The 27,523-nt window shown below is 47.9% G+C and overlaps 1 protein-coding gene across 1 annotated transcript in view; it reads left to right on the top strand.

Moving 5' to 3' along the window:
* The first annotated feature begins 232 nt into the window (after window positions 1-232).
* The window catches only part of LOC112978053 (collagen alpha-1(VII) chain-like), a 120,971-nt gene continuing 93,680 nt past the window's right edge, over window positions 233-27,523 (top strand). Inside the window, exons 1-19 of the mRNA XM_026091113.1 lie at window positions 233-295; window positions 755-860; window positions 5,630-5,810; window positions 6,312-6,471; window positions 8,023-8,116; window positions 9,187-9,360; window positions 10,368-10,525; window positions 11,511-11,640; window positions 13,142-13,258; window positions 13,851-14,006; window positions 14,553-14,669; window positions 17,251-17,397; window positions 18,579-18,698; window positions 19,791-19,949; window positions 21,201-21,329; window positions 21,929-22,078; window positions 22,457-22,594; window positions 23,038-23,184; window positions 24,189-24,308. Of these exons, the coding sequence (XP_025946898.1) occupies window positions 233-295; window positions 755-860; window positions 5,630-5,810; window positions 6,312-6,471; window positions 8,023-8,116; window positions 9,187-9,360; window positions 10,368-10,525; window positions 11,511-11,640; window positions 13,142-13,258; window positions 13,851-14,006; window positions 14,553-14,669; window positions 17,251-17,397; window positions 18,579-18,698; window positions 19,791-19,949; window positions 21,201-21,329; window positions 21,929-22,078; window positions 22,457-22,594; window positions 23,038-23,184; window positions 24,189-24,308 (2,566 nt within the window). The remainder of the gene's footprint in view (window positions 296-754; window positions 861-5,629; window positions 5,811-6,311; window positions 6,472-8,022; window positions 8,117-9,186; window positions 9,361-10,367; window positions 10,526-11,510; window positions 11,641-13,141; window positions 13,259-13,850; window positions 14,007-14,552; window positions 14,670-17,250; window positions 17,398-18,578; window positions 18,699-19,790; window positions 19,950-21,200; window positions 21,330-21,928; window positions 22,079-22,456; window positions 22,595-23,037; window positions 23,185-24,188; window positions 24,309-27,523) is intronic.

The following is a 27,523-nucleotide window of genomic DNA, read 5'->3' as shown; positions in this document are numbered from 1 at the left end:
GCAGGTGAAGCTTAGAACAGAAGAAGAACTTTTTATTGCCCATTAAAAAAGAATAAAACCCCTTCTGGCGATGCCACTTCTGCTGCAGTTATTGCTTCATAGAGGGAAGTTATTGCTTTGCAGAGGGAGACTTCTGTAGCCCTAACGAGCTGTCAGCATTTGTTAGGGGAGTCGCTAAACTGTCCGTGGGTAGTAACCAGAGCTTTCAGGCCCCTTTGGCTGCCACACAGTGATGGCTTGGATTTCCAAGGACAGCGAATGCAAGGCAGTTCACCGTAGATTTAGGAACCTGAAGGTTAGTTGAAAAACAGATTAATAAAGAGCTGAGTGCAGAGTGTGGGCTGTTGCTGTCTGCAATGATCTCCTAGCGAAACTCATAGATTGGCGGCACGGGGATCTCTCCTCCTTGCGTAATTGAGGTGGCAGCCACTTTCCTTTTCCTTTGCAATGGTAACGTTCACCTTTGGGCTTGATGTGCCCTGGTCATTACTGCCTGAAGAAGAGTGCTCGTAGGGAAAGGTGCCAGGGGAACAAAGCTGTGCTATACCCCCTTGCCAGCCTCAGCAAAGAACCTGAGGATTKAAAGGGTTCACGGACTCTAGTGCTGAGCGCTAAGCCAAGATGAGCCTTGGTTGTTGGAGAAAACTTTCCCTTGCCATGGTAGGCAGGCAGGAGCATCCTGCTGGGATGACATGCATTAAAGCCCCTTTTCTCTGGCAGATGAACGGCTCTCCAGGCTGCGTGCTGACTCCAGGAACTGAGGAGGAGTTTCTTCTCCAAGAAGAGGAAAATGCTGTATGCCCAGATCCTCGCCCTGGCAGTGGCCATGGCACAGTACAGAGCCGTGGCTGTTCGTGAAGGTACGTGACAAGTGGGCTACTGCAAATGTAGCAGCTGRGGATGATGCTGAGAGACAGCAGGGAGGGAAAGGCCCCTTCTGAGCAGTGGTTTTTGCTAATGTCACAGGCTGAGGCTGCACATGGGTACCGTCAGGGTGAGGCTGTAGTGTTGATGCCTCTGACTTTTGTGTTAAGGTCCCTTTTGGTTGGGAGCAACTGGCTAACAGAGCATCTGCAGCTGGCCCCGAAAGGGAGACGGACCTGACTCTCCGTACCAGGTTTTAAGGGGAAATCAGGACTCTGCTCACTGTCCTGCCTCTGATACTGTCCAGCCTTGGCTGATTCAGAGGAGAAAAGGAAAACCTGTCCCCTCCTGATTCTTCTTCTGACCTCTAAGAGTTGAGACAAGCCACCACCCAGGGGAATGTGACATGAGGGGACTGAGAGAGGAGATGTCAGGGCTGGGATGTGCAGCCTTGAAGTCTCCTGCTGCCCTTCAGGGAGTCAAGACCACACAAGGCCTCATCGCCTCCTGCACCTCTTGGAAAATGAGAAGGAAATGAATTGGGTTAGTGCTGCGGAAAGGGTCCAGTACCTCCAAGCCTGCTCCTTGTGACCAGCCTATGGAGCTAAATCGGAGCTCCCAGGACTGTCATGAGGCTGGATGTGAGCCAAGGGATCTTTCCTCTTTGATTTGGTCTGCAGGAACACACCCCCAGGCTTTGATGGTGCCTGGAGTAAATTCACGAAATTCAGCAAGGAGTTAATAGAAGCTTTGGATCGGCTACAAAATTAACTTGATTAAATTTCTGTCCGTCAATTAAGCCAATATACTTGACTATAATGCTATTTAATTCGGAGCTGGGAACAGTGCAATAAATCAACGTTTACAGATGTCTCTGGCAAACCTGTGATTGATGAAATGTGGTAATTTTGGAGGTGCATGGAAAATTTCAAATAAAATCATATCCCCCTGTGATTAATATAGCTGTCTGTGTTGGTATTTTCTCCAGAAGGTACCAATCCAAATATGCTTAATATCACATATTTCCAATGACAGCTTCAGTACCTGATCCAAGTAGCAGAACGTGCTCAGGTTTCATTGCCAAGCTGGGCCCCCTCTGGAAAGGTGCTGAGCACCTGGCTCAGCATCTCAATGAATGGGGTCTGATTGTCCCTTTCTAGAAGAGGGGTCACCATCCTGCCCCTTTTAATCCCATGGAGCTCTTGCAGCTCACCATTGTCTTTCCCTTCGTTACCCTGGATGCAAATGAGGAAAGGAACTTTGTGCAGGATGAGCAAGACTTCCAGGGGCCAGGCATGGACGGAAAACGCTCTCTGGTGATTTGGGATGTGGAGATGCTCCCCGCAGGTGGCAAAGACCCCAATCCTGTGAATATCAAAGGCATTTTGAACATGATTTCCAGATCAGGGACAAAAATGCAGGTCTCCCAGAAAGAAGACTCCTCACTGCCTTGAACAACTACAAGAGATGGGTGATTTAGGGAGAGCTGGTGGATACTTCTTTCTCTTGTTGAGCCTTTATTAGGATTTTCTCATGATAACACAGGTTGCAGATACCTGGGAGGCTGCCAAACAATTTCCTTTAGTTCTGAGGAAACTTCAGTCAGAGCCAAGTACTGGCCTGGCCTTTCCTGAAGTCATTCTGGGGAAGTAGGGACATTGAGGTCCAAGCTAGGGAAAAGGGGGAGATTCAAAATAGACAGAAGCAGCAGCAGGGAACAGAGCTTATGGGGAGTAGTTGTTAGCAGCTGAGCTGCCTCCAAGACAACCCTGACATCTCAGCTGAAAAGCACTTATGCAGGATTGAGAAAGGAAGGAAAATTTCAACTGATAGCTCTAGAAAGGAAAATTGAAATAATTGTCTCCCATTTTTGTCAGGGGAAAGTGCTTTGTATTCCCAGCTGGGAACTAGTTAAACTAAAAAGATCCAGTCATTAATTTTCTGCAGCAAACAGAACTGTTAAATCATGAAGAACTCGGTGACAGAGGCATGAAGAAAGATGAAGAAACCAAAAAGCTTGGGTAACAAAGAGCCTTGGACAGCCATCCATCTGCAGCCGGTAAACAATTCTCTGTCCCACTATGTGGCCAAAGCGGAYTGAGCAGGAAAAGACAGCAACAAAGGATGATCCGAGAAAACGCAGCCTGCATCTTTCCAAGCCTCTTGGGAATCAGCCCTACCTGCTTATAGGAACAGGGTAAAAGTCAGGTAAGTTGAAGAGGCTGAGCTAAAACAGGCTTTCCATTGCAGCAGAAGTGTGAGAGATTAAGAAGCTTTAACTCACGGGGAACTTTGCACCTCCAAGTCCTCTGTGGGCATGGTCTCTAGMAGTACAGCTGCAATATGCTTTGTGYGTATTGTTAATGAGTGCRTAATGAAATTGCTGAATGTATGAATACCCACACGTACAGCCGGATTAAAGAAAATGAAATCTACCCATGCCCCTAAAAGCAGCTGAAATCTGGGGAAACACCCCACCCCACCCCACAACATCTCTTCAGCCTTAAAATGGCAAATTGGAGCAAGTGCTCCAGCCCTGGCAGGTGCAGGTTGAGTCTCTAAACCTGCAGCTGAAAGTCAAGACAGCAGCTGGGTGAAGTCAAAGCAGTAGTGACACAGAATGAAAAAAATGTGGAGCGGTCAAAGGTATAAACCTGTTTTCTTTGCTCTAACAAAGCTCTTTGTTCTGCAGAAGAAGGAAGTTAGCAAGTGGTGATAACAGGTCCCTACATCTGTATTTGGCTGGTAAAGCTGGGTGGCAATATTGTCAGTGTGTGGGCCTTGATTCACCTTGGGAAGGGTATGCAGCTGGTCCTGGAAGGACTCTGTCCTCCGAGGATGTTTTAAGAGCCCTGTCCAAGCAAGCTGGGGTGCCAGCCCAGGACTCATGAGCATCACTGCAATAACAACCCATTGCACTGCCTGGCCTTTGCAAGYGGCCCAGCAAGAACAAAACATAGGATTGAGCCCAGTCTTTGTGAACAAGTCTGTGATACCAAAAGCCCTGCTCCAGTAGTCAGCGTGGTCTACTTCCCAGCAACCCTACAATAATAACTCAGCATCTATCTGCAACAAAGGGAAATGCCAAAGAAAATATAAATTTTGAGCTTCCTATTTACAGCCTTCACTTATTTGAGTGTCCCTAAAAGGTATCAGATTTCCGTCCATGAAATACATTCATTGGATGCCTAAAAAAAATGAAATTCAATTAAAAGAGATTGAACACTTTGTAAAGGGAAATGTGCCTTGATGTTCATTAAACAAACTTCCCTGTACACCTGTCCCTTCCCTGCCAGCTGTCATCAGATCAGCTCTGGCTTGTAAGGGAAAAACACTCAARCCATTCATTCCTGCATGTGAAATCTCTTTGGTGCTCTGGCTGCCTGGCAAGAGGGGAACACTGCAGAGCTGAATGACCAGGATGTCCCGAGCTCTCTCCGTACAAGAYTGGAATTGCCCAGTTGCATCGCGAAAGCGAATGAGCACAACGCACCCTGCACGAAGACCTACGTGAACAACTGGCACCTCTCCTTGCAGTTGCTATTTGGTCATTTTGCAAGCCCCATTTGAAAGCCCTGCTTGTTTTAGGGCTTGCAAAGCCAGTGGCAGGCCACGGAGCAGCGTGGATGGCCTGATGGCCATGAGTCCGCACAGGTGTCTCACGATGGCTCTGGAGCCCTGATGATGAGAAATCCAGGGTGTCACATGGTGTTTGCGTGGCCTGCAAAACAGCTTGCAAATGAGGAGGAAGTGGGGTTAAGCACCTTGATTACTATTTGAAAGACCACAAAGCCTGTCTGCCTTTACCAGGACAGAGCCTAGTTGCTCCTGGGCTTGGGACCGCACTTCAAAACAGTCCAATAAATCACCTACACAACAGGGATTTCTCTCTGCTAATGCCTTTTCCTGGTTTCTCATTAGGGGCCTCCAACAACTTGATAAATGAAGTTTATCTCAGGTAAATGGGCAGTGCTTTACACTGACAGGCTCCGTTTTCCTTTCTTGTTGACTCTCTGGGCTCAAGTCTCCTTTCTCCCTGGTATATATATCACTTTACTGGTTTTGGTGACTTGTGGCTGGCCCCAGTGAAAGGGAGATGATAGTCACCATGTGAGGGCAGTTGCTGGTACAAATATAACCAGTTGCTTATCCAACTCCTCAGTTTCAGTTCTGCAACAGAAGTTTTTATCTGATTTTGGGGAGGTCACTCAGACCCGTGAATAGGAGTGGATTCACTWCGCTTAGTAGCAGACATCTGTGATACCAATGTCAACATCTGAGTTGTCTGGGCTCTGCTGATGGCCGGTAGGTCTCAATAATAAATGGGTGAGGTGAACCACTCTTGAGGGGCCCGTTTCCTTCTGTTGTCTCCAAGGAGAATTTGGGATGGCCAGCTCAAGGGTCAATGTCTGCCTCTGGTCAAATGAACACCCCTGGGTGTCTGGCTCTTCTTGCTTTTGGCATATCCTACGTACCTCTATGCCTTGACAGATCCAGGCCCCAGTGTTTGTGCTTCAATCCCTGCCTTTAAATGGGAAACTTCCCTGGGTGGGAACAGCAGAAAGGGGATTCAGCAAGATGTTAAAGAGAAGCAAGCAGCCTGTTACTCTGGAAGGCCCATAATTACCCACTTTATTGGGCCTAGGCAAGGTGTCTCTCCCTTAGCTGAATTATCTCTGGGGTTCACATGACTTACATGGGTTTATCTCACAGCTGGTTCATTGCACAGTGTGGACTTAGTCTTCCTGCCCATCTTCTCCCTCAGTGTGTGGGACGGCGGAGGTGGCGGATATTTTGTTCCTTGTGGGGCAAACTCAGAGCTCCGGGACAGAGAGCCTTCAGCTGGTCAAAGACTTCATCTCCAGCGTGGCCCGCTCTTTCAAGAACGTGATGATGGGCAAAGGAGGCGTTCAGCTGGGGGTGGTGCTCTACGAGGAGAAACCAAGGTAGGTCAGTCCATTCTCCTCCACCAGCAGATGGGTTTCTAAAGACCTGCGGCTATGGGCAGGGGTAGATTTTGCTAAGCAACCATGTCCCCATGGTTAAAGAGCTCTTGCTGTTCAGCTGAGCCAGGGCAACTAACTGAACCATCAAYGAGAGCAAAGCAAGAGTTAACCCACCAGAAATGTCATTGAAGGGACAGCAGTCTAGAGGCACTCGGCAATGGGGAATTCTTTCAGGGCAAGGAGGGTGGTATTTAATGCAGTCACAAGAAATTCCCCACTGTCCAATTTTAGATACTGTTTTAAGGAAAGAAGCCTCCATGGCTCATATCCTGAACTCCCTTGACCACTGTGAAGAGGGCTTCTTGTCTGCCTTTGAGCCTGGTATGACTGTTGAGGTATCAAAGTGATTGCTGGTCATTACCATTAAGGATGTGTTCTTTCTGTAACAACAGAGTTTCCTTGCTCTTTATTCACCTGTGTCCCTCCATTTCTCATTCCCAGGATGAGTATTGAGCTGACGGATTACGTAACCATTGAAGAAATGCTGGTGGCAATTCAGGAGCTCTCATTCAAAGGGGGCAGCTTAAAAACAGGATCTGCCCTGGCATTTGTGGCTCGTGCCGTGTTTCACCCTACCATGCTGAGGGAGGATGCAGCAAAGGTGAGTGACCTTCTGTGATGTCTTCACTGCTGTGATCCTCTGAAGGGATCAGACCTCTGTCTTCTTCACCTGAAGGCATGAAGGAGCCAGTTGGCCTTTTTTTATCCCATCTGTTTTTAGAGTTGGAATTGAGGTGCCTCAGTTAGGAGCTCATTTCAGATTGACTGGCTCACCTTCTGGAAGTGCTTCTCTCTCTCCACTTATTACAGAGAGACCCAGCGCTCCTGTCTTAAATGCCTCCAGCTGAATACCTGAATTCAGGGCACATATTGTATAAGCAAAAAGAACAGGTTCACATTGTCAGGCACAGTAATGGCCTCAGGACATGATTTAGACATGAGAGGGAGACAAGTCCTGGCGTTTGTGCCTCCTCTGTGTGAATGATGCTGCTGTTGCTAAAGGATTGCATACGTCCACTCCCCTTATGGAGTGTGGCAGTACAATTAACATCTTATTTAAAAAGCAGGCATGTTGTAGTATCTTTCAGACATAGTTCTGGGTCACCAGTTTCCTCAGATCATATTTAATGTTTTTTTTCATCATTTTAAAGGGATTCTTAATTCTGAGGATACTGAAAAGAAGGCACTGCCTTCTAGTTTGCTTGGCAGACCTGTAGGAGGCAGTTTGCTCTGCTCTGCTGGCAAACAGCCTTGAAATCAAGAAGGGGGCAGCCACATGAGGAAGGAATAGATATACCTCATTCATTGAGTCTGAAACTATTACAGCCAGGTTTTGCCTCCCATTCTCCCATGGCCAGGCATGGACCTTCCACAATTGCAGCTTGGTGCTGCACCTTCTCTCCTGCTCTAAGATCCTGTATGCCAGAAGCGATCTACATGATCCATGCAGTCAGTGTGGTGTGATCAGTGTGATCCGTTCTGGATAACAAAGCAGGAGAGAGAACGTGATGCTACAGGTGGGATATGTTACCTACCTGCTTACAGGTGTTGTAGTGGGGTCCCTTCCCCATTACAGGATCCAATGTATCAGTCGTATATCCTTTTACATAATTTGATGTGTGACTGCCCAAAGAGCTTGAAAGGTGTGGGGTTACTGTGCTGCTGAGTTTGGCTTTAATTTAAACCCAGGCTGTGACTGAGAGAGTTTCCTGCCACCTGATATCACCATCCAGGTACCAATGAGCATGTGTGTTATCCGGGGTGCAGCTGAGTCCTGAGAGCTGCTATTATGGACTTCTAGGGCTGAAAATTCTCTCTGTACTTAATCTCCTTCTGGAGCCAGGGTTACTGCCCTGAGCAGAGTTGAGACACAGTAGGGCAGGAGGAGATGTGCAGAGAAGAAGCTGCCATAAACTGTAGCTTTTATGCTCTGGTTCCTTCTCAGCTCATGCTCTCCAAATCCACCTGACAGCCAAGCGTGCTTTTAATTTTGAGTGGGGTACCTGAGAAGTGCAGGTTATCGAAAGATTTGTTTTCAGGTGCTCATCCTTTTAGAGGGATGAGCCATAGGTGTGAAAATACTGCAGCTGTCTCTGTAAACTCCTCATGTTGTGCTCTTTCATTGTCTGCATCTAACTCCAATTCTTTGCAGATAGTTATTTTGATCACGGATGGGAAATCTGGCGATTCATTTGAAGATGAAGCCCTCATCCTGCAGAATGGTGGGGTGACAGTGTTTGCTGTAGGTATGTACAGACAACCAAGGTAGCTTGAGCATTGCTACCAAATATTTTGTGTGCACCAACATAAAAGTTATGTGCCAGGAAAGACTCTAGATGCACAACAGCGTCCACCTCTAAATGCTATGCACAACCCCAAGCTTAGGCACTAGCAACTATTGCACATAGAGGGAAATTGCATCTGTGCTATGCTGGGATGTTTTTTGTTGTTGTCAAGAGCTGATTTATTCAGTGAAAATCTGCAGTTTTGCTTCTGTCAAAACTACTTATGAATTCAGAAGGAGTTCAATAAATAGTTCCATAAAAGTCAAAATGTTTTGATGTGACATTTTCAAAAGTGGAATGTTTTTACTTTTGAAGGTTTCTGTTAATGGGGTTTGAAGACCAACTTTAGCAATGTTAAAAATGTCCTTCAGAATAATTCCATGGGCAAAAAAAAAAAAAGCCCCCAAAAGCTAGATACAGTCATTTATTACAAGTCAAACCTAGCACTTACCAAAGGAGTTCAGGGGAGAAGAAGGTGCAGGGAAAGTGAGGAGATGCCATTATGGAGAGTGAACGAGTCCTTTTACACCAATGCAAGATGAAACTTAGGGGTGATTTTGTTTTTTCTTTTTTTGTCAGAATCGAAAAACCCAACAATTTTCACATAATTCTCAACAGCCTCCCAAGGACCCATTCTCTGCTCACTCCATCAGAAATGCAGAAAGGTTTCTGTATCCAACAGGAAGGACAAGGCCAAATCCTGCCCTGCTCCCTCTCGCTCCCAACCCCAAGCAACCCATTCACAGCCAAATCTCCTGGGGCAATCCCTAGCATGCCTCTGGAGAAAACCTTGACCTTTTTTATCTGAGGCAAGATGTTTCATTAGCTCCACCATTGCTTGTTTAGCTTGCGTCTTCATTCCTTGTTTCATCCTTTACCTTGGGCAGCAGGACTGCAAAGCTGGTGTAAAACATGAAAACCCTCAGAGCTCCAGAGGCCAGCACATCTCTCCCGCTTGCTCTTGACAATGTCTGGCCTATGCCAGTGATGGTCTCTGATGCTCCTCTTTTCCTCATCTTGTCTTTGTCTAGGAATTAAGGATGCTGATAAGAATGAACTGAACAAAATAGCTTCTGAGCCTACTGAAGAGCATGTGCTTTACGTTGACAATTTCCACCTGCTCCGCAATGTGGCCCCCAAACTCTCTCGAAGGCTCTGTTTCACTGCCTCAGAGCCACCACGGCCCATCAAGCAGACTGCGCAAGGTGCGTCAGGACTCTCCCTTTATCCTGCTTTCCACCTGCTTGAACCATCTCCTTCTCTGTTCCTGAAAGTACCAGCCATACCATGGAGATGGACCTCCCGTGTCCCCTGTGTTCATCACAAGGGACCTTTTTGGGGTGGATGGCCCTACAGGATCAGTCAGCTCATGAAGTACCTCTTGCTTGGGGCAGTAGTCCTGCATATGTTGCCTGTGTCTGTGTCTCCATGGTTCATCTGGTGATGCAGGATCCTGAAGCTCTCACTGCCCATTCAGACAAGGGGCAGGAGTTGCACACCAGGACACAGTTCTGCCTCTCGGTGGCTCTCACGATGGGGCTGTCATAGTGAGCTCTGGCAGCACAGCTCAGGCTCTCAAGAAGGACTTTCTTCCTTGCAGGGAGCAGCCAAAGAGATCTCCAAAGTGACCTAGGTGTCTCTCCAAAGAGATACAGATGTTGCAGTGAACCTGCAGGTGGTGGCAATGAATTCCTGCCCCCCTTTTGGCACACAAATTTGTGAGAAGATGAGTTAAAAGCTGGGGGCAGAGCTTGGAAGAATGTCATCCATTGGCATGAGCCCTAAGTCCCCAGAGGGTCTGTTTTGCTTTCTTTGTTTTTCTGTAGCACTTCAGAGCTTCCTGTGACTTTTTCATCCAGGGCTTAAGCTTTGTGTCAGAATCATTTCTAGTGGCAGTGAAGAGGAAGGTAGAAAGGAACTGATGCCCTTTGCATTAAGCAGGTATTCGGAAGGAAAATGTTGCCAGAACTAGTTTTGTTTTTCCTTCTTGTGCTGTCCAGCAGTTTACCAAAAGAAAATCTGTTTGGGCGGCTCTGGTCTGGAAACAGATCCCAGCTGCTTGTTCCCTCTCAGGCTAAGCGAGGGACATTTATACCCAAGGCTTTATGTGCAATGAATACGGCGATCTCATTAAAGAAAGGTTTGCACATATCCAGCACTGGCTTGATCACCAGTGTCATGAATCAAAAACCTTTCCTTTCTCTTCTTGCAGCTGAGATCATCGGTCCCCAGGATTTGCTTGTCAGTGAACACAGCCACAGCTCGCTGAGGCTAACGTGGATGCCGGCTACAGGGAAAGTGACTGGGTACCGTGTCCACCTGCACCCTTTGCTGCCTACAGGGCAACTGGTTTCGGAGGACCAGCGGCAGGTAGAGTTGCATTCCTGATCCCCAGTGTTTGAAGGGATGAGCTGTGCAGGTCCCAGTGCTACTGGCTAGTCCTCTGCTGGAGGCTGCTGCTGCCACAGCCAAAGTCAGGAGGTGGCACCATGTCCCTCAGCCATCCCACTCACAGCCCAGTGGATTGGCATAAATTGCTGAAGCTGCTTGCTGTGACCTGGAGTGGTGGGCAGAGGTATACAGTGTGCTATTGGAGTGATAAAGCTGCTGGAGAAAAGGAGCAGGCAGAAAAGGAGAATATTTTAGACTAGCTGTCACAGCCTTCATTGCTCAGGGTCAGCTTTGTCACTGCATAAAGTCTAAAAGCAAGATTGCAGGATAGAAGATTTTGACCTAAAGTTTTGATTTCTAATAATAGAACAAAGCTATGAAAGCATTAAGATTGAGATTATTAACTGTATTAATTATTAAGATTGTATTTAACAGGAATGATCATCCTTGCCTGTTTCAGAATCTCATAGGAACATAGTGAAAACACAGAAGTGACATCTCCACCTCTCTTTTCCTTGGGTTAAGTTGGAATCTCCTTCTATTAGCTTAAACCAAGCTTTCTTTATCTAAGATGGCTGCTTTTCCTCCATTTTCTCTAAGGTGGAGCTTGGGGAACCCCTTCACTCCTTTTGCACATTCTTGTTTTCATGGGGCCTTTTCTGGGCTCTCCCATGAAACACGCCCTTGACACTGTCCTGTGCAGCACAACCCCTCTCCAACCTGTCTGCACCTGAACCCGGGCACAAGCACTGAGGAGCCCTGAAGAGTCACTGCTATGTCCAGTGCGAACACGGGTATCATTCGAGCATTGCAATGTGCTGGGTTAGTGCCTTTTAAGAGGCCGCTGCTACTCGTGGAAGTTAACTTGCATCAGAGAAGTGTGGTGCTCCTAACCTGTTGCAAACATGATGGTTGTCTACTGTCTTGGAGGTGACATAATGTCCTTTGTTCATGTATGTGACAGATTGTGGTGGATGGTGACAAAGGCACTGTGCTGGTGACTGATCTCAAACCCAACACCAAGTACGTCTTCACGGTGCAGGCTGTCTATGCAGATGCTCTTGGGGGGTTGACAACTGTCAAGGGTAAAACAAGTGAGTATCTGTTCTGCAGTCATCCCYGCATGTTCCTTGTCTATGCAGGCCCAGAAGGACTCCAGCCCTGAAACCATAACATGCAGGGAACCAGGGATGGTGGGGGAAGGAGGACCATCTCCTGTCCAGATGTCCAYGGTGCATTATGTGTGAGCGGATGCAGAGTGAGGCTGTGTAGGGATGCTGTAGGTTGGGGAGTGTGTGTGCAGCACAGTGTGTGTGTGTGTGTTTGTGTGTGGTACCTGGAAGTACAGGATGGAGCTTGCTGAATAACTCCTGTCATCTGATTTAATAAACAACAGGTTTTATGAATTCTGGCTAGGGTTCAGTTAAYGTAACTCCAGTGTACCTAGAATGAAAGAAGCTCTTGGAGACAGTAATTTTATAAACATAGACATGAAGTTTGTGGATAGATTTATATTCTAAATGCCTTGTTTTGGAAATGGATGGTCCAAAAGTTTTGGGCTTGCAGTGGGGCTTCATTTCACTCAAGGAGAACATCAAGCTTGTATGACGAGGGCCAATAGGAAATGCCCCAAATAGTGATCTCTGATCCTGTGGAATGAGCCGGATTTTCTCGGGTTGCAATGTGCTATGCCAAATTTCTTTGCTGTCACATCACTACCTATAATGACAAGGTTCTTGGAAACAAAGGGCCAACTTTGCTCTAGACTGAACCCCAGAATCCAAGACCTGTTGACACTAGGTCTGATGTGGTGGTTGGAGCAGGTTTAGATTCAGAAGTTTCTACACTGCTGTTGTTTGAGGTGCACTGATTCTGCTGCTCTATTTTGCATGAAGCACCAAGTCTGCTTTGGCTGAGGGGTTTTGAAGAGAATTGTTCCTTTCTTCCTTTTTTTTTGTTTCTTTTTTTCCCTGTGATGTCTAAATTGTTTGTCTTCTTGAAGGAAGATCTCAGACAGGATGAATAAATAAAGAGCCTCAATGAGGTTGACTCATATGTACTTGCCAAGAATAAGATGGAATGTCTTTATGGGTGGAAATAAAATCATTTGATCTCTTCTCTTAATATCCCCAACATGAAGCCAGAGGCAGAAGCTATAAATCTGTCTGCCATGGCTGGCTGGATCAAAATGGACTCCCCTTTGTGAGAGTTGCATCCATAGGCGCAAGTAGCATTTGATTCATGTGTCCTTGTGCAGCTTTGCTCAGTCTGCCTGAAAATGCAGCAGAGTTTTCTCTGTTTGCAGGGCAATGCCTTATAGGTAGATATTTCACGGTTCCCAGCGCCATTCAAAGAGAAAGTCAACAAGCACTCTGCCAAGGGGAGGTTTTAGCTCATTTTTCAAGGCGGGCAAGGGTGTCACAGACAGGAAGATTGTTCTTGAGGATACGGCTGAGAGAACACGTGCTTGGAGGCCAGTTTCTGCTCACCGTTGTGTCGTTCTGTCCATAAAGCAAGATTTTCCAAGGATCTTTGTTGTGGCCCATTAATACAGCATTGTCCCATAAATTTCTGCATCATTTTTGTACCCCAAAGCACCTATCCCTCCAGTCACTAATTTCCGTGTGATAGAAGAAGGACTTTTTAGCTTGAAGGTGGCTTGGACACCTCCCCTGGGCAAGTTGGAAGGCTACAAGATCTACATCCCTAGAGGTGAGTTGAGATTTTATTAAGTTTTCTTAGAGTTTTCTTTAAAATGAGCAGTGCCCTGTGAACAGGAAAGGTGACATTTTGTCTAAGGCCTGACGGCATCATTGCAGTACAGCGCTCCTGGCATTACCTTGGAACAAGGCCAGGTTAGGCTCTTCCAGACAGTGTGGTTCCTCCAGTAGAGAGTAGGGGCATCGTTTGAAGGACTTTCTTTTAAAGGACAAGATGAGGATGATGCCATGGATGTCTTGTACCCATTTTCACTGTTACATCCAGATCTACTCTGGATGTTGTTCATATTCAAGTGCTTAGGTGTGGACATGAGGTGAGTTCAAGCGTTTGATATGGTCCACACACTCCTCCTGGTGATCTGTAAGGCTGGGGACTGTGTGGACATGTCAAATCTAAGCTACAGCATGAGTCTCAGCAAAAGCACGTGAGTTGGGAGCCTTCAACCACTTCAACCATGCATTCAAACCAGCTGCTGTGCATGCTCTTCACCATGTTGTGACAACATCACCATGAGGCTAGGCCTTAGGCACTGGGAAGGCAATAGCACTGTGCTTCGCTGTCACTGTCCTCCTTGGTTTTGCAGCCAACAGACCAGGAATGACCTACGAGCAGGTTCTGCGGGGTGACGCCACTTCCCACGTGCTGGATAACTTGCAGGAGGATAGAGAGTATAGCATCAGCATCTACGCAGTGTACCCTCAGGGACCGAGCCAGCCCATGTCTGCCGTGGGAAGAACATGTAAGAGGTTTGACTYGTCAGCTGGTATTATTGCACTGAGCGATGTATTCACACCCTTTGCTACTGATRATCACCCCGCAATTGGCAGTGCCATTTGGGGTTACCAGATAACTCATTCAGAACTTGTGCTTCATGGAGAACTGGGGCAGATTGCAGTGGCCAAAGGTTTTCTGCCGCCTGAGAGCCTACCCGTGTGTTTTCCATAAGAAACCTTCCCCCATCGGCTGCCTACTCTTCCTTCCCTGCCTGCCTCACATGCTGCCTGCCTTTCTCACCCCTCACGTTCAGGCCTCAGACCTCAATATCTCGAGGCATTGGTCTTGGAAAGCAACGGTCACAGATTTGTGCATTTTCTCCACTGCTGTTGGGGCAGACGGCTGTCTTATACAAGATGCCTTCAGCCTGCCAGGCAGTGCAGGAGCCCTTAGAAATCCCTCTCCCGCTGACGGATGGGCTGGAGGAACAGAGCTATAGGGACAGTAGCCAGCAAAGTCATCAGCTGGCAAGCCGGTGTGCTGAAAGGTTTGTTCCCTGTCTTCCTTCCAGTGAAACTCCTGCCTGTAAAAAGCATCTTGCTGCAGAATGAGACGACCGACACGCTCCAGGCCAGGTGGAGTTCAGTCCGGGGAGCGACTGGCTACAGGCTCACCTGGATGTCAGCAGGTAGAGTTCCAGGAAGCAGAGAGGAGTATGTGCGTTGATAGCAAGAGAGCTGAGGAGAAGAGCAGTGAGGCCCCCAGGTGCTGGATGCATTGATTTCTTCTGAGACACCAGCATATCCAGCAAGAAGCTGGAGGGAGCCAAGCTTCTTGGCTCCACGAGTGGTAGAGTTTTCTCCACATGGGGATAAGTTAGCAGCCTGCAACAGAGAGTCGTACCATGGAGCTTTGTGGGTTAACTCTGCAAAAATACCCCCTCTTGCTCTGCACAGATTGGGCCATCCTATAGCCAGCCTTATTAGCATGGGCTTAGTGCCAGCTTTACTGGACCTGAGTAGCCCAGGAAAGGGTTAATAGCTGGAGCGCAGATAGTAAAGTACTCTGTGCAGAGCAGCATATCCCACAGCTTCCACATAACTGGGGTTACCGCTTGTCAGGGGAGCTGAGTAACAGATAATGGAGTGTAATGGTTGATTTTTGTCAATGCAGCTGCAAGACCTGACTTTGAAATCCAGCATCCCATAATGCATCTAAATTCTCAATCAAGTTTTGATGTTGGTAGACAGATCTGCATTTTGCAGCTGGAGCTTTTCCTTTGCCCTTAACCCAAACACATTTTCATTGCTGGTGTGGGGGAGCGGAAGTTAGAAATTCAGGTTTGATGGCATATTTTGGCCTTGGGAGATGGATGTTTCTGTGGTTCAAAGACAAGACGGGATGTCAGGACACCTGGGCTCCATCACAGACTTTGAATAAATAGCACACACTCCTCTGACTCAGCTCCCTTGGTTATAAAATAGAGACATCTCCCACCAGGGGAAGTGGGAGGTTAGCTGGAGAACAGGTCTGAAGGTCACCAGAAGGGAAAAATCTTTATGGGGATGATATAACACTGGTTTTATTGCTTTGTAATGAACCAGTAATGAATGGTTCTCAAAAAAAAAAAAAAAATCAAGATACACCCCAGACTCAGCTGTTTACCCAGGCCTTGTCCTATATCCCAGCTTGAAAGCGAGCACACAAGTGCTCAGCTTGTGATGTCTTTGGGGCAAGGACAGCACATAGGGACACCCCTTCTCGAGGGGACAGCACGTGACGTCCTCAGCACAGGTAGCAAGCAGGAGCAGCCCGTAACCTCCTCTTTGGGTTTGTTCTTCCAGAGCAGCTGTTTYACTCAGTACTGCCTCACCCCAAATACGGGGGGTGGCAAAAGCTCCAGGGGCTGCTCACCCTTACTGCCTGGCCCCGCACGCTGCTGTGGTCAGGGCTTGGTTGAGTGTGCAGGTTGCAGAGTCCTGCTCCCAGGATCCAGCCTGTTTCCCAGGACAGGGCCAGAGATTGAGATGAGTGTCTGTGCGTGACACAGTCTTGCTGCATAACAGTAAGTCACGGTATTTCTCTTCGGCCGGCTTTCCCTGGTGCCTGGCTCCATGGTGAAGAGAAAGGGGGGGCTTTCATGCATCCACCCCATGCTGTTATGCACAGATTATAATGACTTCTTGGCCTTTTCTCCCTGCATACAAGGGTTTTGAGGAGGAAAAACCCCATGTTATGTCCGTCCCCGGGCAGCTATCCCAGGGACTGGAGGAGGTTGATTTTTCTTCTCTGACTTCTAGGACAGAGAATAGATAAAAATAAATGAGCGGCTGATGTGGAGAGAAGGTCCATGTGTGGGGCGGGAGAGGGGGATGGGGCGCAGAGTGCTGGTGGAGCTGAAGATGGGGACATGGCACCCTCTAGTGACCAAACTGCGAATGGCAGCATCCCCCCCCCCTCAAGCCCCAGGCCTGCTGCAGCCTGCACCTCTGCACCTCCTCTGCCCCTCTGCAAAACAGGGTTCGATCCCCAGGGTTTAGGTATTAACCTTCTCCAGCCATGCATCCCTCTGGGGCACTGCTGGAAGGTATAGATGAGCAGCTGATAGTTTAGAGCGGAGATACAAAGAAAGGATTAACCCTGAGAAAATGTCTTGTATAGCATCGATCGGCTCCCATGTCCTAAAGGGAAGGCAAGGGCTGGGCAGCACAGCTCGGGCACTGAGACACACAGGGCAGGATATGGACCGTCTTATGGGACTGCTTGCAATACCCACATGCAACTGTTTGTGTGTTGTGACTCCATTCATTTTCTTTGTCCTGCAAAGTCCTGAGCTGCCTTGGTCTGTCGGTAATCACTGAGGTCTGCTTGAGAAGCTGAGTGTGATTTCTGGCTGTATAGAAACCAGCATCTCAGCCACAATTTGCACATAGTGCACTAGCATCCCTGTGGTCCTTGCCTCAAGGACCTTACGGGCACATACACAAGCCAGGAGGAAGACATGCTATTTAATCTCATTTAACCAAGGTGGAATGGAGGCAGAGAGACCTGTGGAGGCAAGAATCCAGCCCTGCCACCCGAGTACATTTATAACATCCTTYCTCTTCTCATTTCTCCCAAGACCAGGTTGTATGTCTGGATGATGAGTTCAAAGTTATAGCTGTTGCTGTGTAGTTATTGGTTGGTCATTCGTGTAATCGCACACATCCCAGGCAGATGGCCCTTCTTAGCCTGAACCAAGGGAGCTCAGCCATCATTTCCTTTTGCAGAGGGCAGCGTCCAGGATGTGAACCTCAGCAACACCTACAGCTACTACATGATCCAGGGGTTGCAGCCTGGCACAGAATACACTGTCACCATCAACCCCATCTTTGGAGATACTGAGGGGCCAGTGGTGAGCAGAAAAGCAACCACTGGTAAGTGCCCTGCAGCAGGGATGAGAGAGGAGGAACCAGCCCAGAGGACACAGCCCAGGGATGAGGCTGTGCCAGGTCCATGAAGAAAGATCTGAGGGGCTGGAGGAAGGGCTGGAGCTGCAGGTAGGGTCCAGGTGTGGAGAGGCGTAGAAGTTAGGGTGACAGAAGGGGCCTCAGACTGGAGAGAAATCCATTGGCAACATGGATAACCAGGCTATGTGAAGAAGGTAAGCTGGCTGAGGTCTCTGGGCAAAGGACAGGGCGAGGAGTAGAGTCAATGTTAGCTGATGGGAAAGCTGGGAGGGGCTGCTCTTCTAAGTTTGGGGCTAGCACTAAGAAGGCCAARGGGGTAGGTTTAAGGCTCTCAGGGGTTTCTTAGCTTGGTTTAAGATTGAGGGTAACCTGGTGAACAGAAGAATCTGATGAAGTTGGGTTACTCTGGCATTGGAATGTTCTTTCAGTAGTTTCCCCAAAGTCCTTTTCTCTCCGTATGACCAGGCACCTGTTTGGAGCTTGCTATGTCTCCCGTATGGGGCTCCTACTTCTGTTTGCTTTGCAGCCATGTCCTGCTTTAGAGTGGAAATGYCACACCAAGGGACAGGGAGCTGCTCCCCAGTACAGACACAGCCACAGAGATCAGAAACACATGGACACTTTGGGAAGGACTCTATTAGTAGTGCTGGAGAGGCACCAAATGCTGTGTGGGGGAAGAGGATATTCTGGTGGAGAAAGTCACCATAATGTGAGGCATCCTACYGGGGAAGTGTGGCTTCACGTCCAGGTCAGGAGGCAGAGAAATTGTCAGTCCTTCCACTTCTCTTTGCCTTAGTCTCCACTGGGGAAAGGCTAGTTGTTTTTGTCTCCTCTGTGGGATCTGTGGAAGTGACTGGACTGTCCCGGACCTAGCACTGTTGCACCAAATAACTCTTGCTGGGCACAGCAGTGCCCTGGGGCCCCAGCCAAGATCACAGCTGGCTTGTGGTCAACAGGTGGATAGCAGAAATCCCTTTGCTTGCTGTTATTTACAAACCTGTCTCTCTGTTCTCAGAGCTGGTGTCATTTGTAGTCAACACCCTGTCTATCATCTGGCACAGATACCAGTCTGAGTCATCACAGCTTTTTAGGGCCAGTTAGAAGCTGCTGGGACCTTGATGCAACTTGGCAACTCTGTTTTCTCACAGTGGCATCGAGCACTGTCCGGATGCTGAAAGTGAGTGAGATATCCATCAACGGCGCTCTGGTCTCCTGGGACTCMGTGGCTGGGGCCACGGGGTACAGAGTGGCTTGGGGTCCTACACCAGGTGAGAACCCGCTCTCCTCCAGCCTGCATCACCCACACCTCTCCCTGTAGCACAGGAAGATAAGGCACTGGAAATGTCAGGTGATTGTAGACGTAAGGACAGCTCCAGCATATTAACTGGCTGAGCAGCCTGTCCCACAACTTCAGGGCATGAACTGAACCCAGAAATTACTCCTGGACCTGACTCAGTGCCAGCAGGCAGGGTCCCTACAGCAAGTACCTTCAGACTGATCCCAGTGCTAGGCATATCCCAGTCAGTGCAAGAGTCCTACATCACCTTGCCCCAGTCCTCAGTAAAGAGGTGAGGATGAGCCAGCACAAGGGCTTTGCGTCTCCCTAGAGATGCTGAGAAGGGTCAGAGCACATTTTGGAGCAGCCCCTGGGCTGCACTAAGTTATAGGGGRTCTGACAAGGCCCCAGATGTGAGAGCTACAGAGGTGTCCCCTTGCCCCACAGTATGCTCCTCTCCCTTCTGCAGGTGTGGGAAGAAAATAGCTAGGAACTATGTTTTAGGAAGTGGGGCAGAGCCTTCATCATGGCTCCCCAGCTCCTGTCTGGCTGCCCATCCCCAGATCCTGCTCAGTGAGGGGCTGAATGCAGCCACAGCCCAGAAGGGAAAGAGAGACTGTGCAGAARCCCGTAACCGTTGTGACACAACCTAGGGCATATGTGTCCTGCAGGGTGACACTACGGAGGGGATCAGACCCTTCAGCTCCTCTTCATGCCCTAGTCCTCAGGCTCACTGGATGTGTTGCTGTTATTAGCATGAGTATTAGTGGAAAACCAGTGGGAAACCAGCTACATTTGGTCAGTTACCTTRGGGTACCTAGTTGCACTTCTTTCTAAGTAGTGCTTCCTCTCGGCTGGTTTGGTTCCTTTAGTCATTCGAATTACCTAACAAACAACCACAGGAAAACTCTCTCTTGCCCAAACACACACATGGACGTGCACACACATGTCCTAGAAYAGAGCTTCAGCCAGGTTGGAGATGGACTGCAGGGTGAACATGTGTCTTTCCCAGTATGCAACAGAGCTGCTTTCCAGGCTCCTCAGTCTTCATCCCTTTCTRTTTTATTTTCTCTGTCTCCCAAAGAATTCTTTGGCAAAGACCGTCCTCGGCAGCTGGCCCTCAACAAGTCAATCACAGCCTACCAGCTCCGAAACTTGGCCCATGATACTGAGTATGTGATTTCCCTCTATGTGCTCTTTGGCTCAGTGGAAGGACCAGGGATCACAACCTCAGTCCGGACATGTGAGTATGAGCAGAGCATTCAAGTAGCTACCATGGAGTGTCATCCTTGCCTGGCTGGTTCAACATTGTATATCCTTATAAAGGCCATACACCAGGCATCCTGCACCCCTCTCCTGTCATGCTAACCTTGCATCAGTGGCATCTAGTGGTCCCTTGCCCTGCTGACTTGTGCCTGGTGAGTGAGCTCTGGGCTTTCTGCCTGGGAGTCTTCAGAGGCAACCTGGAGTCAGCATGCTCTGGAGTGGATCAGTTTATGTGCAGTGGATGTGGGCAGAGCTTCAAATAAGAACTGCCCGATCTGCRCTCACCGGGCTTCTGGGCAGCCTGAAATCTAGACAAATGGCCAAAGTCTTCTACACTGTCAAAAAGTCCAGCTGGAAAAGAGGAGAGAACAGGAAAAACTCTGCTGCAGGGAACCATAGGGAGATTCAGGGAGAAGAACATCCTAATATGGTCCCTCCTGCCAGCTGTTGCCCGGTGATGAGTGTCTCTCCTRATGTGCCACAGTGCTGTCACCTCCTGCCTCAAAGCAGGGGGGATTCCAGAGGTCTGTGCTGGGAGATCAGGTTGCTTGGACAAAAGGCAGCAGASACAAATCCTTCCTCTGAGATAGGGAAAGACGGTGGTCTAGCCAGTGGCCGGAGCTTGTCCCTCCATGGCAAACCGTTGTACACCCATGTCAGTGTCGGTGCAGCTTCAGGAGGAAACRTAGCAATGCTGAACATGGTGATCAGAAAGCAGAAGTGAGACTTGTACAGTACCAGATGCATCCTCAGAGAGGTTTAAAGGTGGCAGAAGGTGACTAGCCACACTGGAATTTAGTAAGGAGATAACGGACTGATCCGTGTGAAGAGCAGGCACAGGTGAACACTGATGTTCAGCACCCATGGGAGCTCTGGGTGGATGTTTCACCCTAAAGATAGTGTGAGGACACATGGCTCCAGATCTCATGACTCCCTGTGTCCCAGAACTGCTTGCCCTGGGCTCTCAGAGTTGCTCCTACCTTGAGCTAGAGCATAAAACACTCCTTGGTGTTAAGGGAGGTAGGATGCACACACTTGGCACTCCCGGGGGCCCAGCCCTCAAGCAGTGCAAACCAGCATCTGCCTAGATGAGGACGATGTGACACAGGGGATAAGCAGAGATATGACTTCTGAACCTTTGCCAGGACTTTGTCCTTGTTACACTGCCCACAGGGAGCCCTGATGGGCAGTAGTCAGGGCACTGTTTAATGCTGTCCTCACTTTGCAGTTCCTCTGGGCTACGTCTCCAATTTCAAGGTGGCGTCCTACACCAGCACAAGCCTGTCTCTGGCATGGAGTGCCACGGCAGCTGCCACCAAATTCAAAGTCACCTGGAACCCTGTGGGAGCAGGCAAAGGTGAGCAGAGAAGGAGYGCACATGCATGTTCCAGGCACAGACCTGTGTCTGTGGTCAAGACCATGCGAGGTACCTTTCCAAACTCCTGGTCTACTGCTGTGCATTATAAGGATGCCTTGCTCCATCCATGCTACTTCTGTCACATAATTAGTGAATTGTAACTGTATATAAATGCAATCCATAGGACCAGAAGGGTATGGGTAGCACCTTGCAGTGCTTGTATGGACTGGCTGAACTGCAAGGAGAACATTGCCTGGGTATTCACCAAATGCTGGTGGTGTAACACTTCCCAGCTGAGGGCTCCAATGTGCAAAATGGAAGCTCACAAACTGTGGCAGGTCCCACCATCCTGACAGTCCCCACGACTACTGACCCCAGTASCTGGGACAGGAAGGATATCCCACTGTTAAGAAACGTAGGCCAGCATGCAACCMTTGGTTTTAGTTTCTTCCCTCCTTGTATTCATGCTCTTGTATTTATGAAGATAATCCCCAAAGCTCTGAAACAGCAGTATAACAAGGAATGGGTATTTCTCTTGGAGGAGATGCCACCAGCTTCATTGGTGAGCTACCAGTTCTGAAGTATTCTCTCCTTTATAGAAAAGCAAGTTGCCAAGACTCAGTACCTGGGCAGCAGAGTGCTGGCATATCGGATTGACCACTTGCTGCCTGACACCCTGTATAAAGTCAGCATTCAGGCCGTCTTCAGCAAGACTGAGGGGCTGGAGGTGACCCTGACTCACCRCACAGGTATGTCCTAGTGGAAAGACCTCCTTAGTGTTTGATCATCAAGGYTGGAATCATGGACCTGTGCATTGCACCAGAGACCCTGCTGGCTGTGCTACATGAGTAGCCACCATAGCTGGTAGCAATAGTCCCTGGCTGGTCCCTGGTGGTGCTGCTGAGAGCATAGATGTAGACACATCCCRCTGGCATGTTAACCAGCCTGGACACACATAGGCAACTCCGGATGTACTAACGCACTGCCCAGTCCTATTTATCTGCAGTGGTCTCAGGAAGGTAGGCTCTGAAGCCTATGAGCTTCAGAACTAGACTCAGAGCTATGAACTTGGCACTGTGTAACTTGGGCTGTTACTTCTGACTTCTCATTCCAGTTGATTTTTGCAGCATCTCTTGCAGACTCCAACCCCATCCAGACTGTTCGAGATCTGAGGATTATTGACACTGGCATAAATAGTTTGAAGGTGTCTTGGAGGAGGCTTCCTGGTGTAACTCACTATAAGATATCCTGGGTCCCATTCAGCGGTAAGCATTCTGCTCTTTTAGTCGTGTATGGTATGAGGACAGAGTACAAAGATACCCATAAAATAGGAGATTAGTGCAAGTCATCTCTTTTCCCACAGGTGATTGGGGTAGATGGGGACTGTAATTTGAGAAATTCCATGGACATGTCAAAAGGGACAGGTTTAACCCCTGAAAATTAACCAGGTTTTAATCTGTAACAAAGGCATCAGTCATTTTTAGTCATAGTTGGGATCTGGTCTCCCTTCCAGCAGTATACGTGATGCCTTTGTGACCAGATCTCTCACCTGYCCATGCCTCGGTATCCCCATCTGAAAAGTAAGCTAATAACACTCCTCCTTTGCCAGTTCCCCTAAGATCTGTGTGGGGAAACTGCTGTAAAATTGTTAATAGCAATTGCCCTGCCCTTSCTACATAACAGTATTTTTTGGAATGGCTGCTGTCAGGTGGCTTGGAAACCTCCCAGCTGGTTGCAGCAGAGACTGTCTCTTTTACAATACCCAAGCTGAAGGAGAACACCACCTACACCATCTGCGTGTCTGCGATGATCGAGGGACGGGAGGGAAGCCCGACACTCCTCACAGCCAAAACCTGTGAGTACAGAGACTGCAGGGTGGGACAAGAGCATCTCCACTGCAGTGCTGGGGGGCCAGCTCCCTCCCAGGGGCTGTGACAGGAGGTGGGGATGGAAGAGGAGCAACACTGGCTGTTACACACCTTGCCGCTTCTCAGGTCCCACCAGCCAGTGTGTCAGAAAATGTGCATTGATCTTTTCTTCTTATYGCTGAGAAACATGGGGGCTTTGACTTGTCTTCTCCTGCTTGCAGACCGTCACTGTGAAATGCTGATTTTGTGATCCATTACCTTGGAAGCTCTTTAGTTACAGTTTCCAAACCACTCATGACTCAGTGATGTTATGCAACTTGATTGATGGYCTGGAATAGGAATAGGTCAGAGATCTAGTGGTGGAGAAGTTTGGGGTGTCAAATTTGTGCTGTGGTTTCAGGAAGCACTAGCAGTTGGCACAAGTGAGCAAGCAAAAATTTCATTCCCAATGGAGAATCCCAATGGAGATCCCGATGGATTAGATTTYAGAATCACTTTGGAGAAACACATGGCAGTCCAGGCTAAAGATCTGCTGGTGGTTATTTGTGAAAACTCTACCAGTTCCCACCAAATAAGGATCTGACTTGATTCAGCTTTTGGAAAGCCCTTACAATGCTCCGGGGACTCTTTCCTCTCATCCTGCAGTTAAGTAGGCAGAAGGTCTCTGAAGCTGATTGTAGGCCAAAGGATATTTGCCTTGCAGACATGTCTTTGCACTGTGGGCTGAATATGATCTGAGAGATTCACCAGGGGCTGGAGCTGTGGACAGACTGTGTTCATTGRCACAGGGATGTGCTTCAGGCTCGTAATTCCTATCTGGACTTTTTGCCTTTGATTTCAGTGAGGCTAGGATTTTAGCTTCCCAAAGGATGCATCAGCTTCCTTTTAGCCCAGCCAAGGTCTTGACAGTAGCTTCCACCCACCCACCCTATGCTTTGCCTGCAAAACAACACCAAAAAACAGTCACTCTTTCTTTTTCTTTTTCCAACAGTGGATTTACCCAAAGTGACTGAGTTCACAGTGCAGGAGGCTGCAGAGACCAGCATTTCACTGACTTGGACGGCTGTTTCTGGAGCATCGACATACTTATTGACATGGCGCTCATCCTCAGGTAATGTTTTTTGGTGGAGGAAGGAAGGACAGTTTGTAATTTGGACCTCTCCTGCATGAGCTGCCACATCACCAAGAATATTTGAGGATGGAGCACATAGTGTAGCAAGCGGTTCCACGAGCAAGCATCAGGGAACTGGGGATTTCCTATGGCTTTGTGTCTTACAGAGTTTAATCAGGGTCTGGTTGTTGGCTGAAGCTTTTCCTGAGTTTGGGCACCCACAATGTTCCCATCCCATGTGGACTCTCTGGTATCTAATACTATTTATGCTGCTGTTGTAGCCTTTTCCCCAGAGCAGGGCATCAGAGGACCCTCTCTTCTATGCACCATCACCTGTCCTCACAAAGCTTTTCTGCAACATCATAGAACTGAGGCCTCTTTAGGCTCAGAACTGACCAAAGATTTGGTCCAAACTGCCCAGTGGGTTCAGAAATTCCTAATGAGGGGGATGAGACAAGAGGGACAAATAACTCATATGAAGACCATCATATAAGCCTTTCTTTTTTAGAAAAAAAAGGGGTAAACCCACTGTTTTCCCACACCAGTTCRCCCCATTGCTAGTACAGGTTTAGTTTAAAACATCATGGGCAGAACAAGTCTGACTTGCCCTGTGGTCTGTTCAGTTCAGCACCTGGTCTTAGAGCCAGCTGATGCAGTGGAAGATGCAAGTGGCAGGTATTAAAGAGGAAATTTCTTTCCATTACCAGCCTTAAGTGGCTGGCTGATTCTCTGAAGTGTCACGACTTGTGTCTCTGAGTACTCCCCGGTTAATCTGGGGTAAGTGATGCTGTCATTGATCACACCAGCACCAGTCCTACTTGGACTGGCCCCAGGGACTCCCCATACATGACATCTTTTCATCTCTGCTTCCTCCTTTGCGTGAAAAAGAGGAGGAACTGGAAACTGCCTGGCTCACCGAGGAAGTTCACAAGATGACCCAGCTGGCCCTTCAAAGTCCTCAGGGGAAGGAAATGGAGACATGAAAATTTCTGGGAAAAGAGCCTGCCTGTTGCCGTTATCAGGGTCTCTTCCTCCAGAGCACTCGCTGCTCTGAGAGTCACCGCAYGTCCATCAGGGACAGTCGCAGCAAACTCACCGAGCAGATGAGTGCCTGCGCCCATGGTGTCGAGCCCTCCTGAGCTGCAAACCTCTGTACAGCCCCCCTCACAGGCTGTGACATCCTGCTGGTGTTCTCTGGCTTCACTTACCAGTTTTCTACTATTTTTAATATATAACTCTTGGCAATTGCTCTTAGCATCCCCTTTTCAATTTGCGATCCATATTAATGCTATTCCTTTCTTCTCTGAGCAGGGCTGGTTTTGTCATCGATGCAACCTTATTTCTTATCTGTTTAAAAGCTTTACTAATTAGAGAGGAGCTTTTAAAACTTTCCTAATCATTATTCACAATTTTTAGTGTATGCTTCTTTTTTCCAATGGATTTTGCTTTGGGGGGTTTGCCCTTTTAAAGCATCAGCTATACCATTTTTTTCTGGAYTGGGCCTCAATCTATTTCGATAATAGCGGGTTGCCTGTCATTGTTGCTTCAGGCGCTAACTTTTTGCTAGTGATCAGTTCATCTTCACAGGTCAATAAAGAATACAGGTCTGACACAGAATTCCCCTGTGCTCGCCGCAAAGCTTTTTGAGTTACCAGGTCGTCAGCTTTAATTTTTTTAATTCCAAGGACATTTTGGTATTGACAGCATAAGACTCCCAGAATATGTCATTCAGGATAAAGTCTCCTGTGATAACATCATTTTTTTTGCTCTACACATTATGGATAAGTGATTAGGGAACTCAACATTTGGTTCTCTAGGGTGATTTAAGTGATCTAATGCAACTGTTCCCCTTCTGTGCCATGCTGTTAAATATCGATCCGTAAGTATTCRGAATCATTGGTTTCAGAGTTGTCAGGGACTCAGAAATGGATAATGCCACATTTGACAGTCCCGCTGTGCTCTCACTCTATCGATCCTCCTGAAATAGGTTTATRACTATTGATTTAACATTCCAATCAGATGAATCTTGCCACCACRTTTCAATAGTACCAACGAGGTCAAATATATGTTCATAAGTGAGTAATTCCAATTTCTCTTGTTTAATTGCCCAGGCTGCCAGCATTAGCRTGTAAAAGCAATTAAAAATTTTGTCTCTTTGTGTCTCTTGGTGCCTTGATTAATTTTGTTCTCAGCAACTTGATTTTTTGCTAAATGAGTGCTTGTTCATTACCCATTTCCCTTGCCCCCTTTTTTAAGCTCATTTAGCGCCATTTCCCTACCCTACCCTAGCCAGACTGTCCTATAAAGGCTTGTTCCCCCTCTATGCAGCTGGAGGTCATCCCAGCTATATAGCTCCTGTGTCTAGTGTTTCACAAAACCAAACCCATGCATCTCAACAGGGCTCCATMCAGAGCCAGTGTTCCTCCTCCACACGACAGGAGGGACCTTGGAGAAGTTCAGCTGGATGTTGCCATCSTCTCTCTTTTTTCTACCTTCTCTTGACTATTCTTGGACCACCAAAGCTATGGTTTTGGCATCCACCACAATCAGTATTCAGAAGCCTGTTTAATCTTGCAGTTGCACCTTAAGCATTACCACCTGCTGTCCTCCTGTCCCTTGCAAAACATTAATATCACTCTTCTTAGAAGACCATCCCCAGCAAAGACCATCTTCCTTCTTCAGTGGCTGCAGATGTCTTTTGCTGTATGCCTCCCAACCTTGTGGGTTGTGCTGAGCATCYAGCCCTGGATATGATCCCTGAACCTTCTACCTCAGTCCACCAGCAGTCTTCTGCACGTCCCAGAGTRTGAGTGTGGTAACCACACGCTGTTTCTCATTATGTGAAATCCCCCCTGTCCTCTRCTCTCTGGTGGATTCAGGCTGTGATCTGCCTGTCTGCCTGTCTCTACCAGTGAAGCAAGGCTGCCCACTGCTTTTGTGTATGGTAGTTAAAACTGGGTTTAGATTATTTACGCTGATTTAATTTTTCCCTAGAAGCTATCTTTCTTTCTTTTTTTTTTAAGGGAAAGTGCTGCTTTAGAATGAAAAGGCACAAATTTCACTTTGAACAACATCAAAATTCATCATCCAGCATTTCCAAAATAAGACTCTTTTAAAATGTCAAAACATTGTTATGATGTTTTCACAGGTGCATTATTTTAAATCAAAACTATTTATCATATGTGAATAGCTTTCTCAAATTATTTTGGTTCTAC

This window comes from Apteryx rowi, unplaced genomic scaffold (assembly GCF_003343035.1).
Source record: "Apteryx rowi isolate R43461 unplaced genomic scaffold, aptRow1 scaffold_9, whole genome shotgun sequence".
NCBI classification, from domain to species: Eukaryota; Metazoa; Chordata; class Aves; order Apterygiformes; family Apterygidae; genus Apteryx; species Apteryx rowi.
Note: the sequence above shows the minus strand (reverse complement) of the source record. Positions and strands in the feature narration are given on the sequence as shown.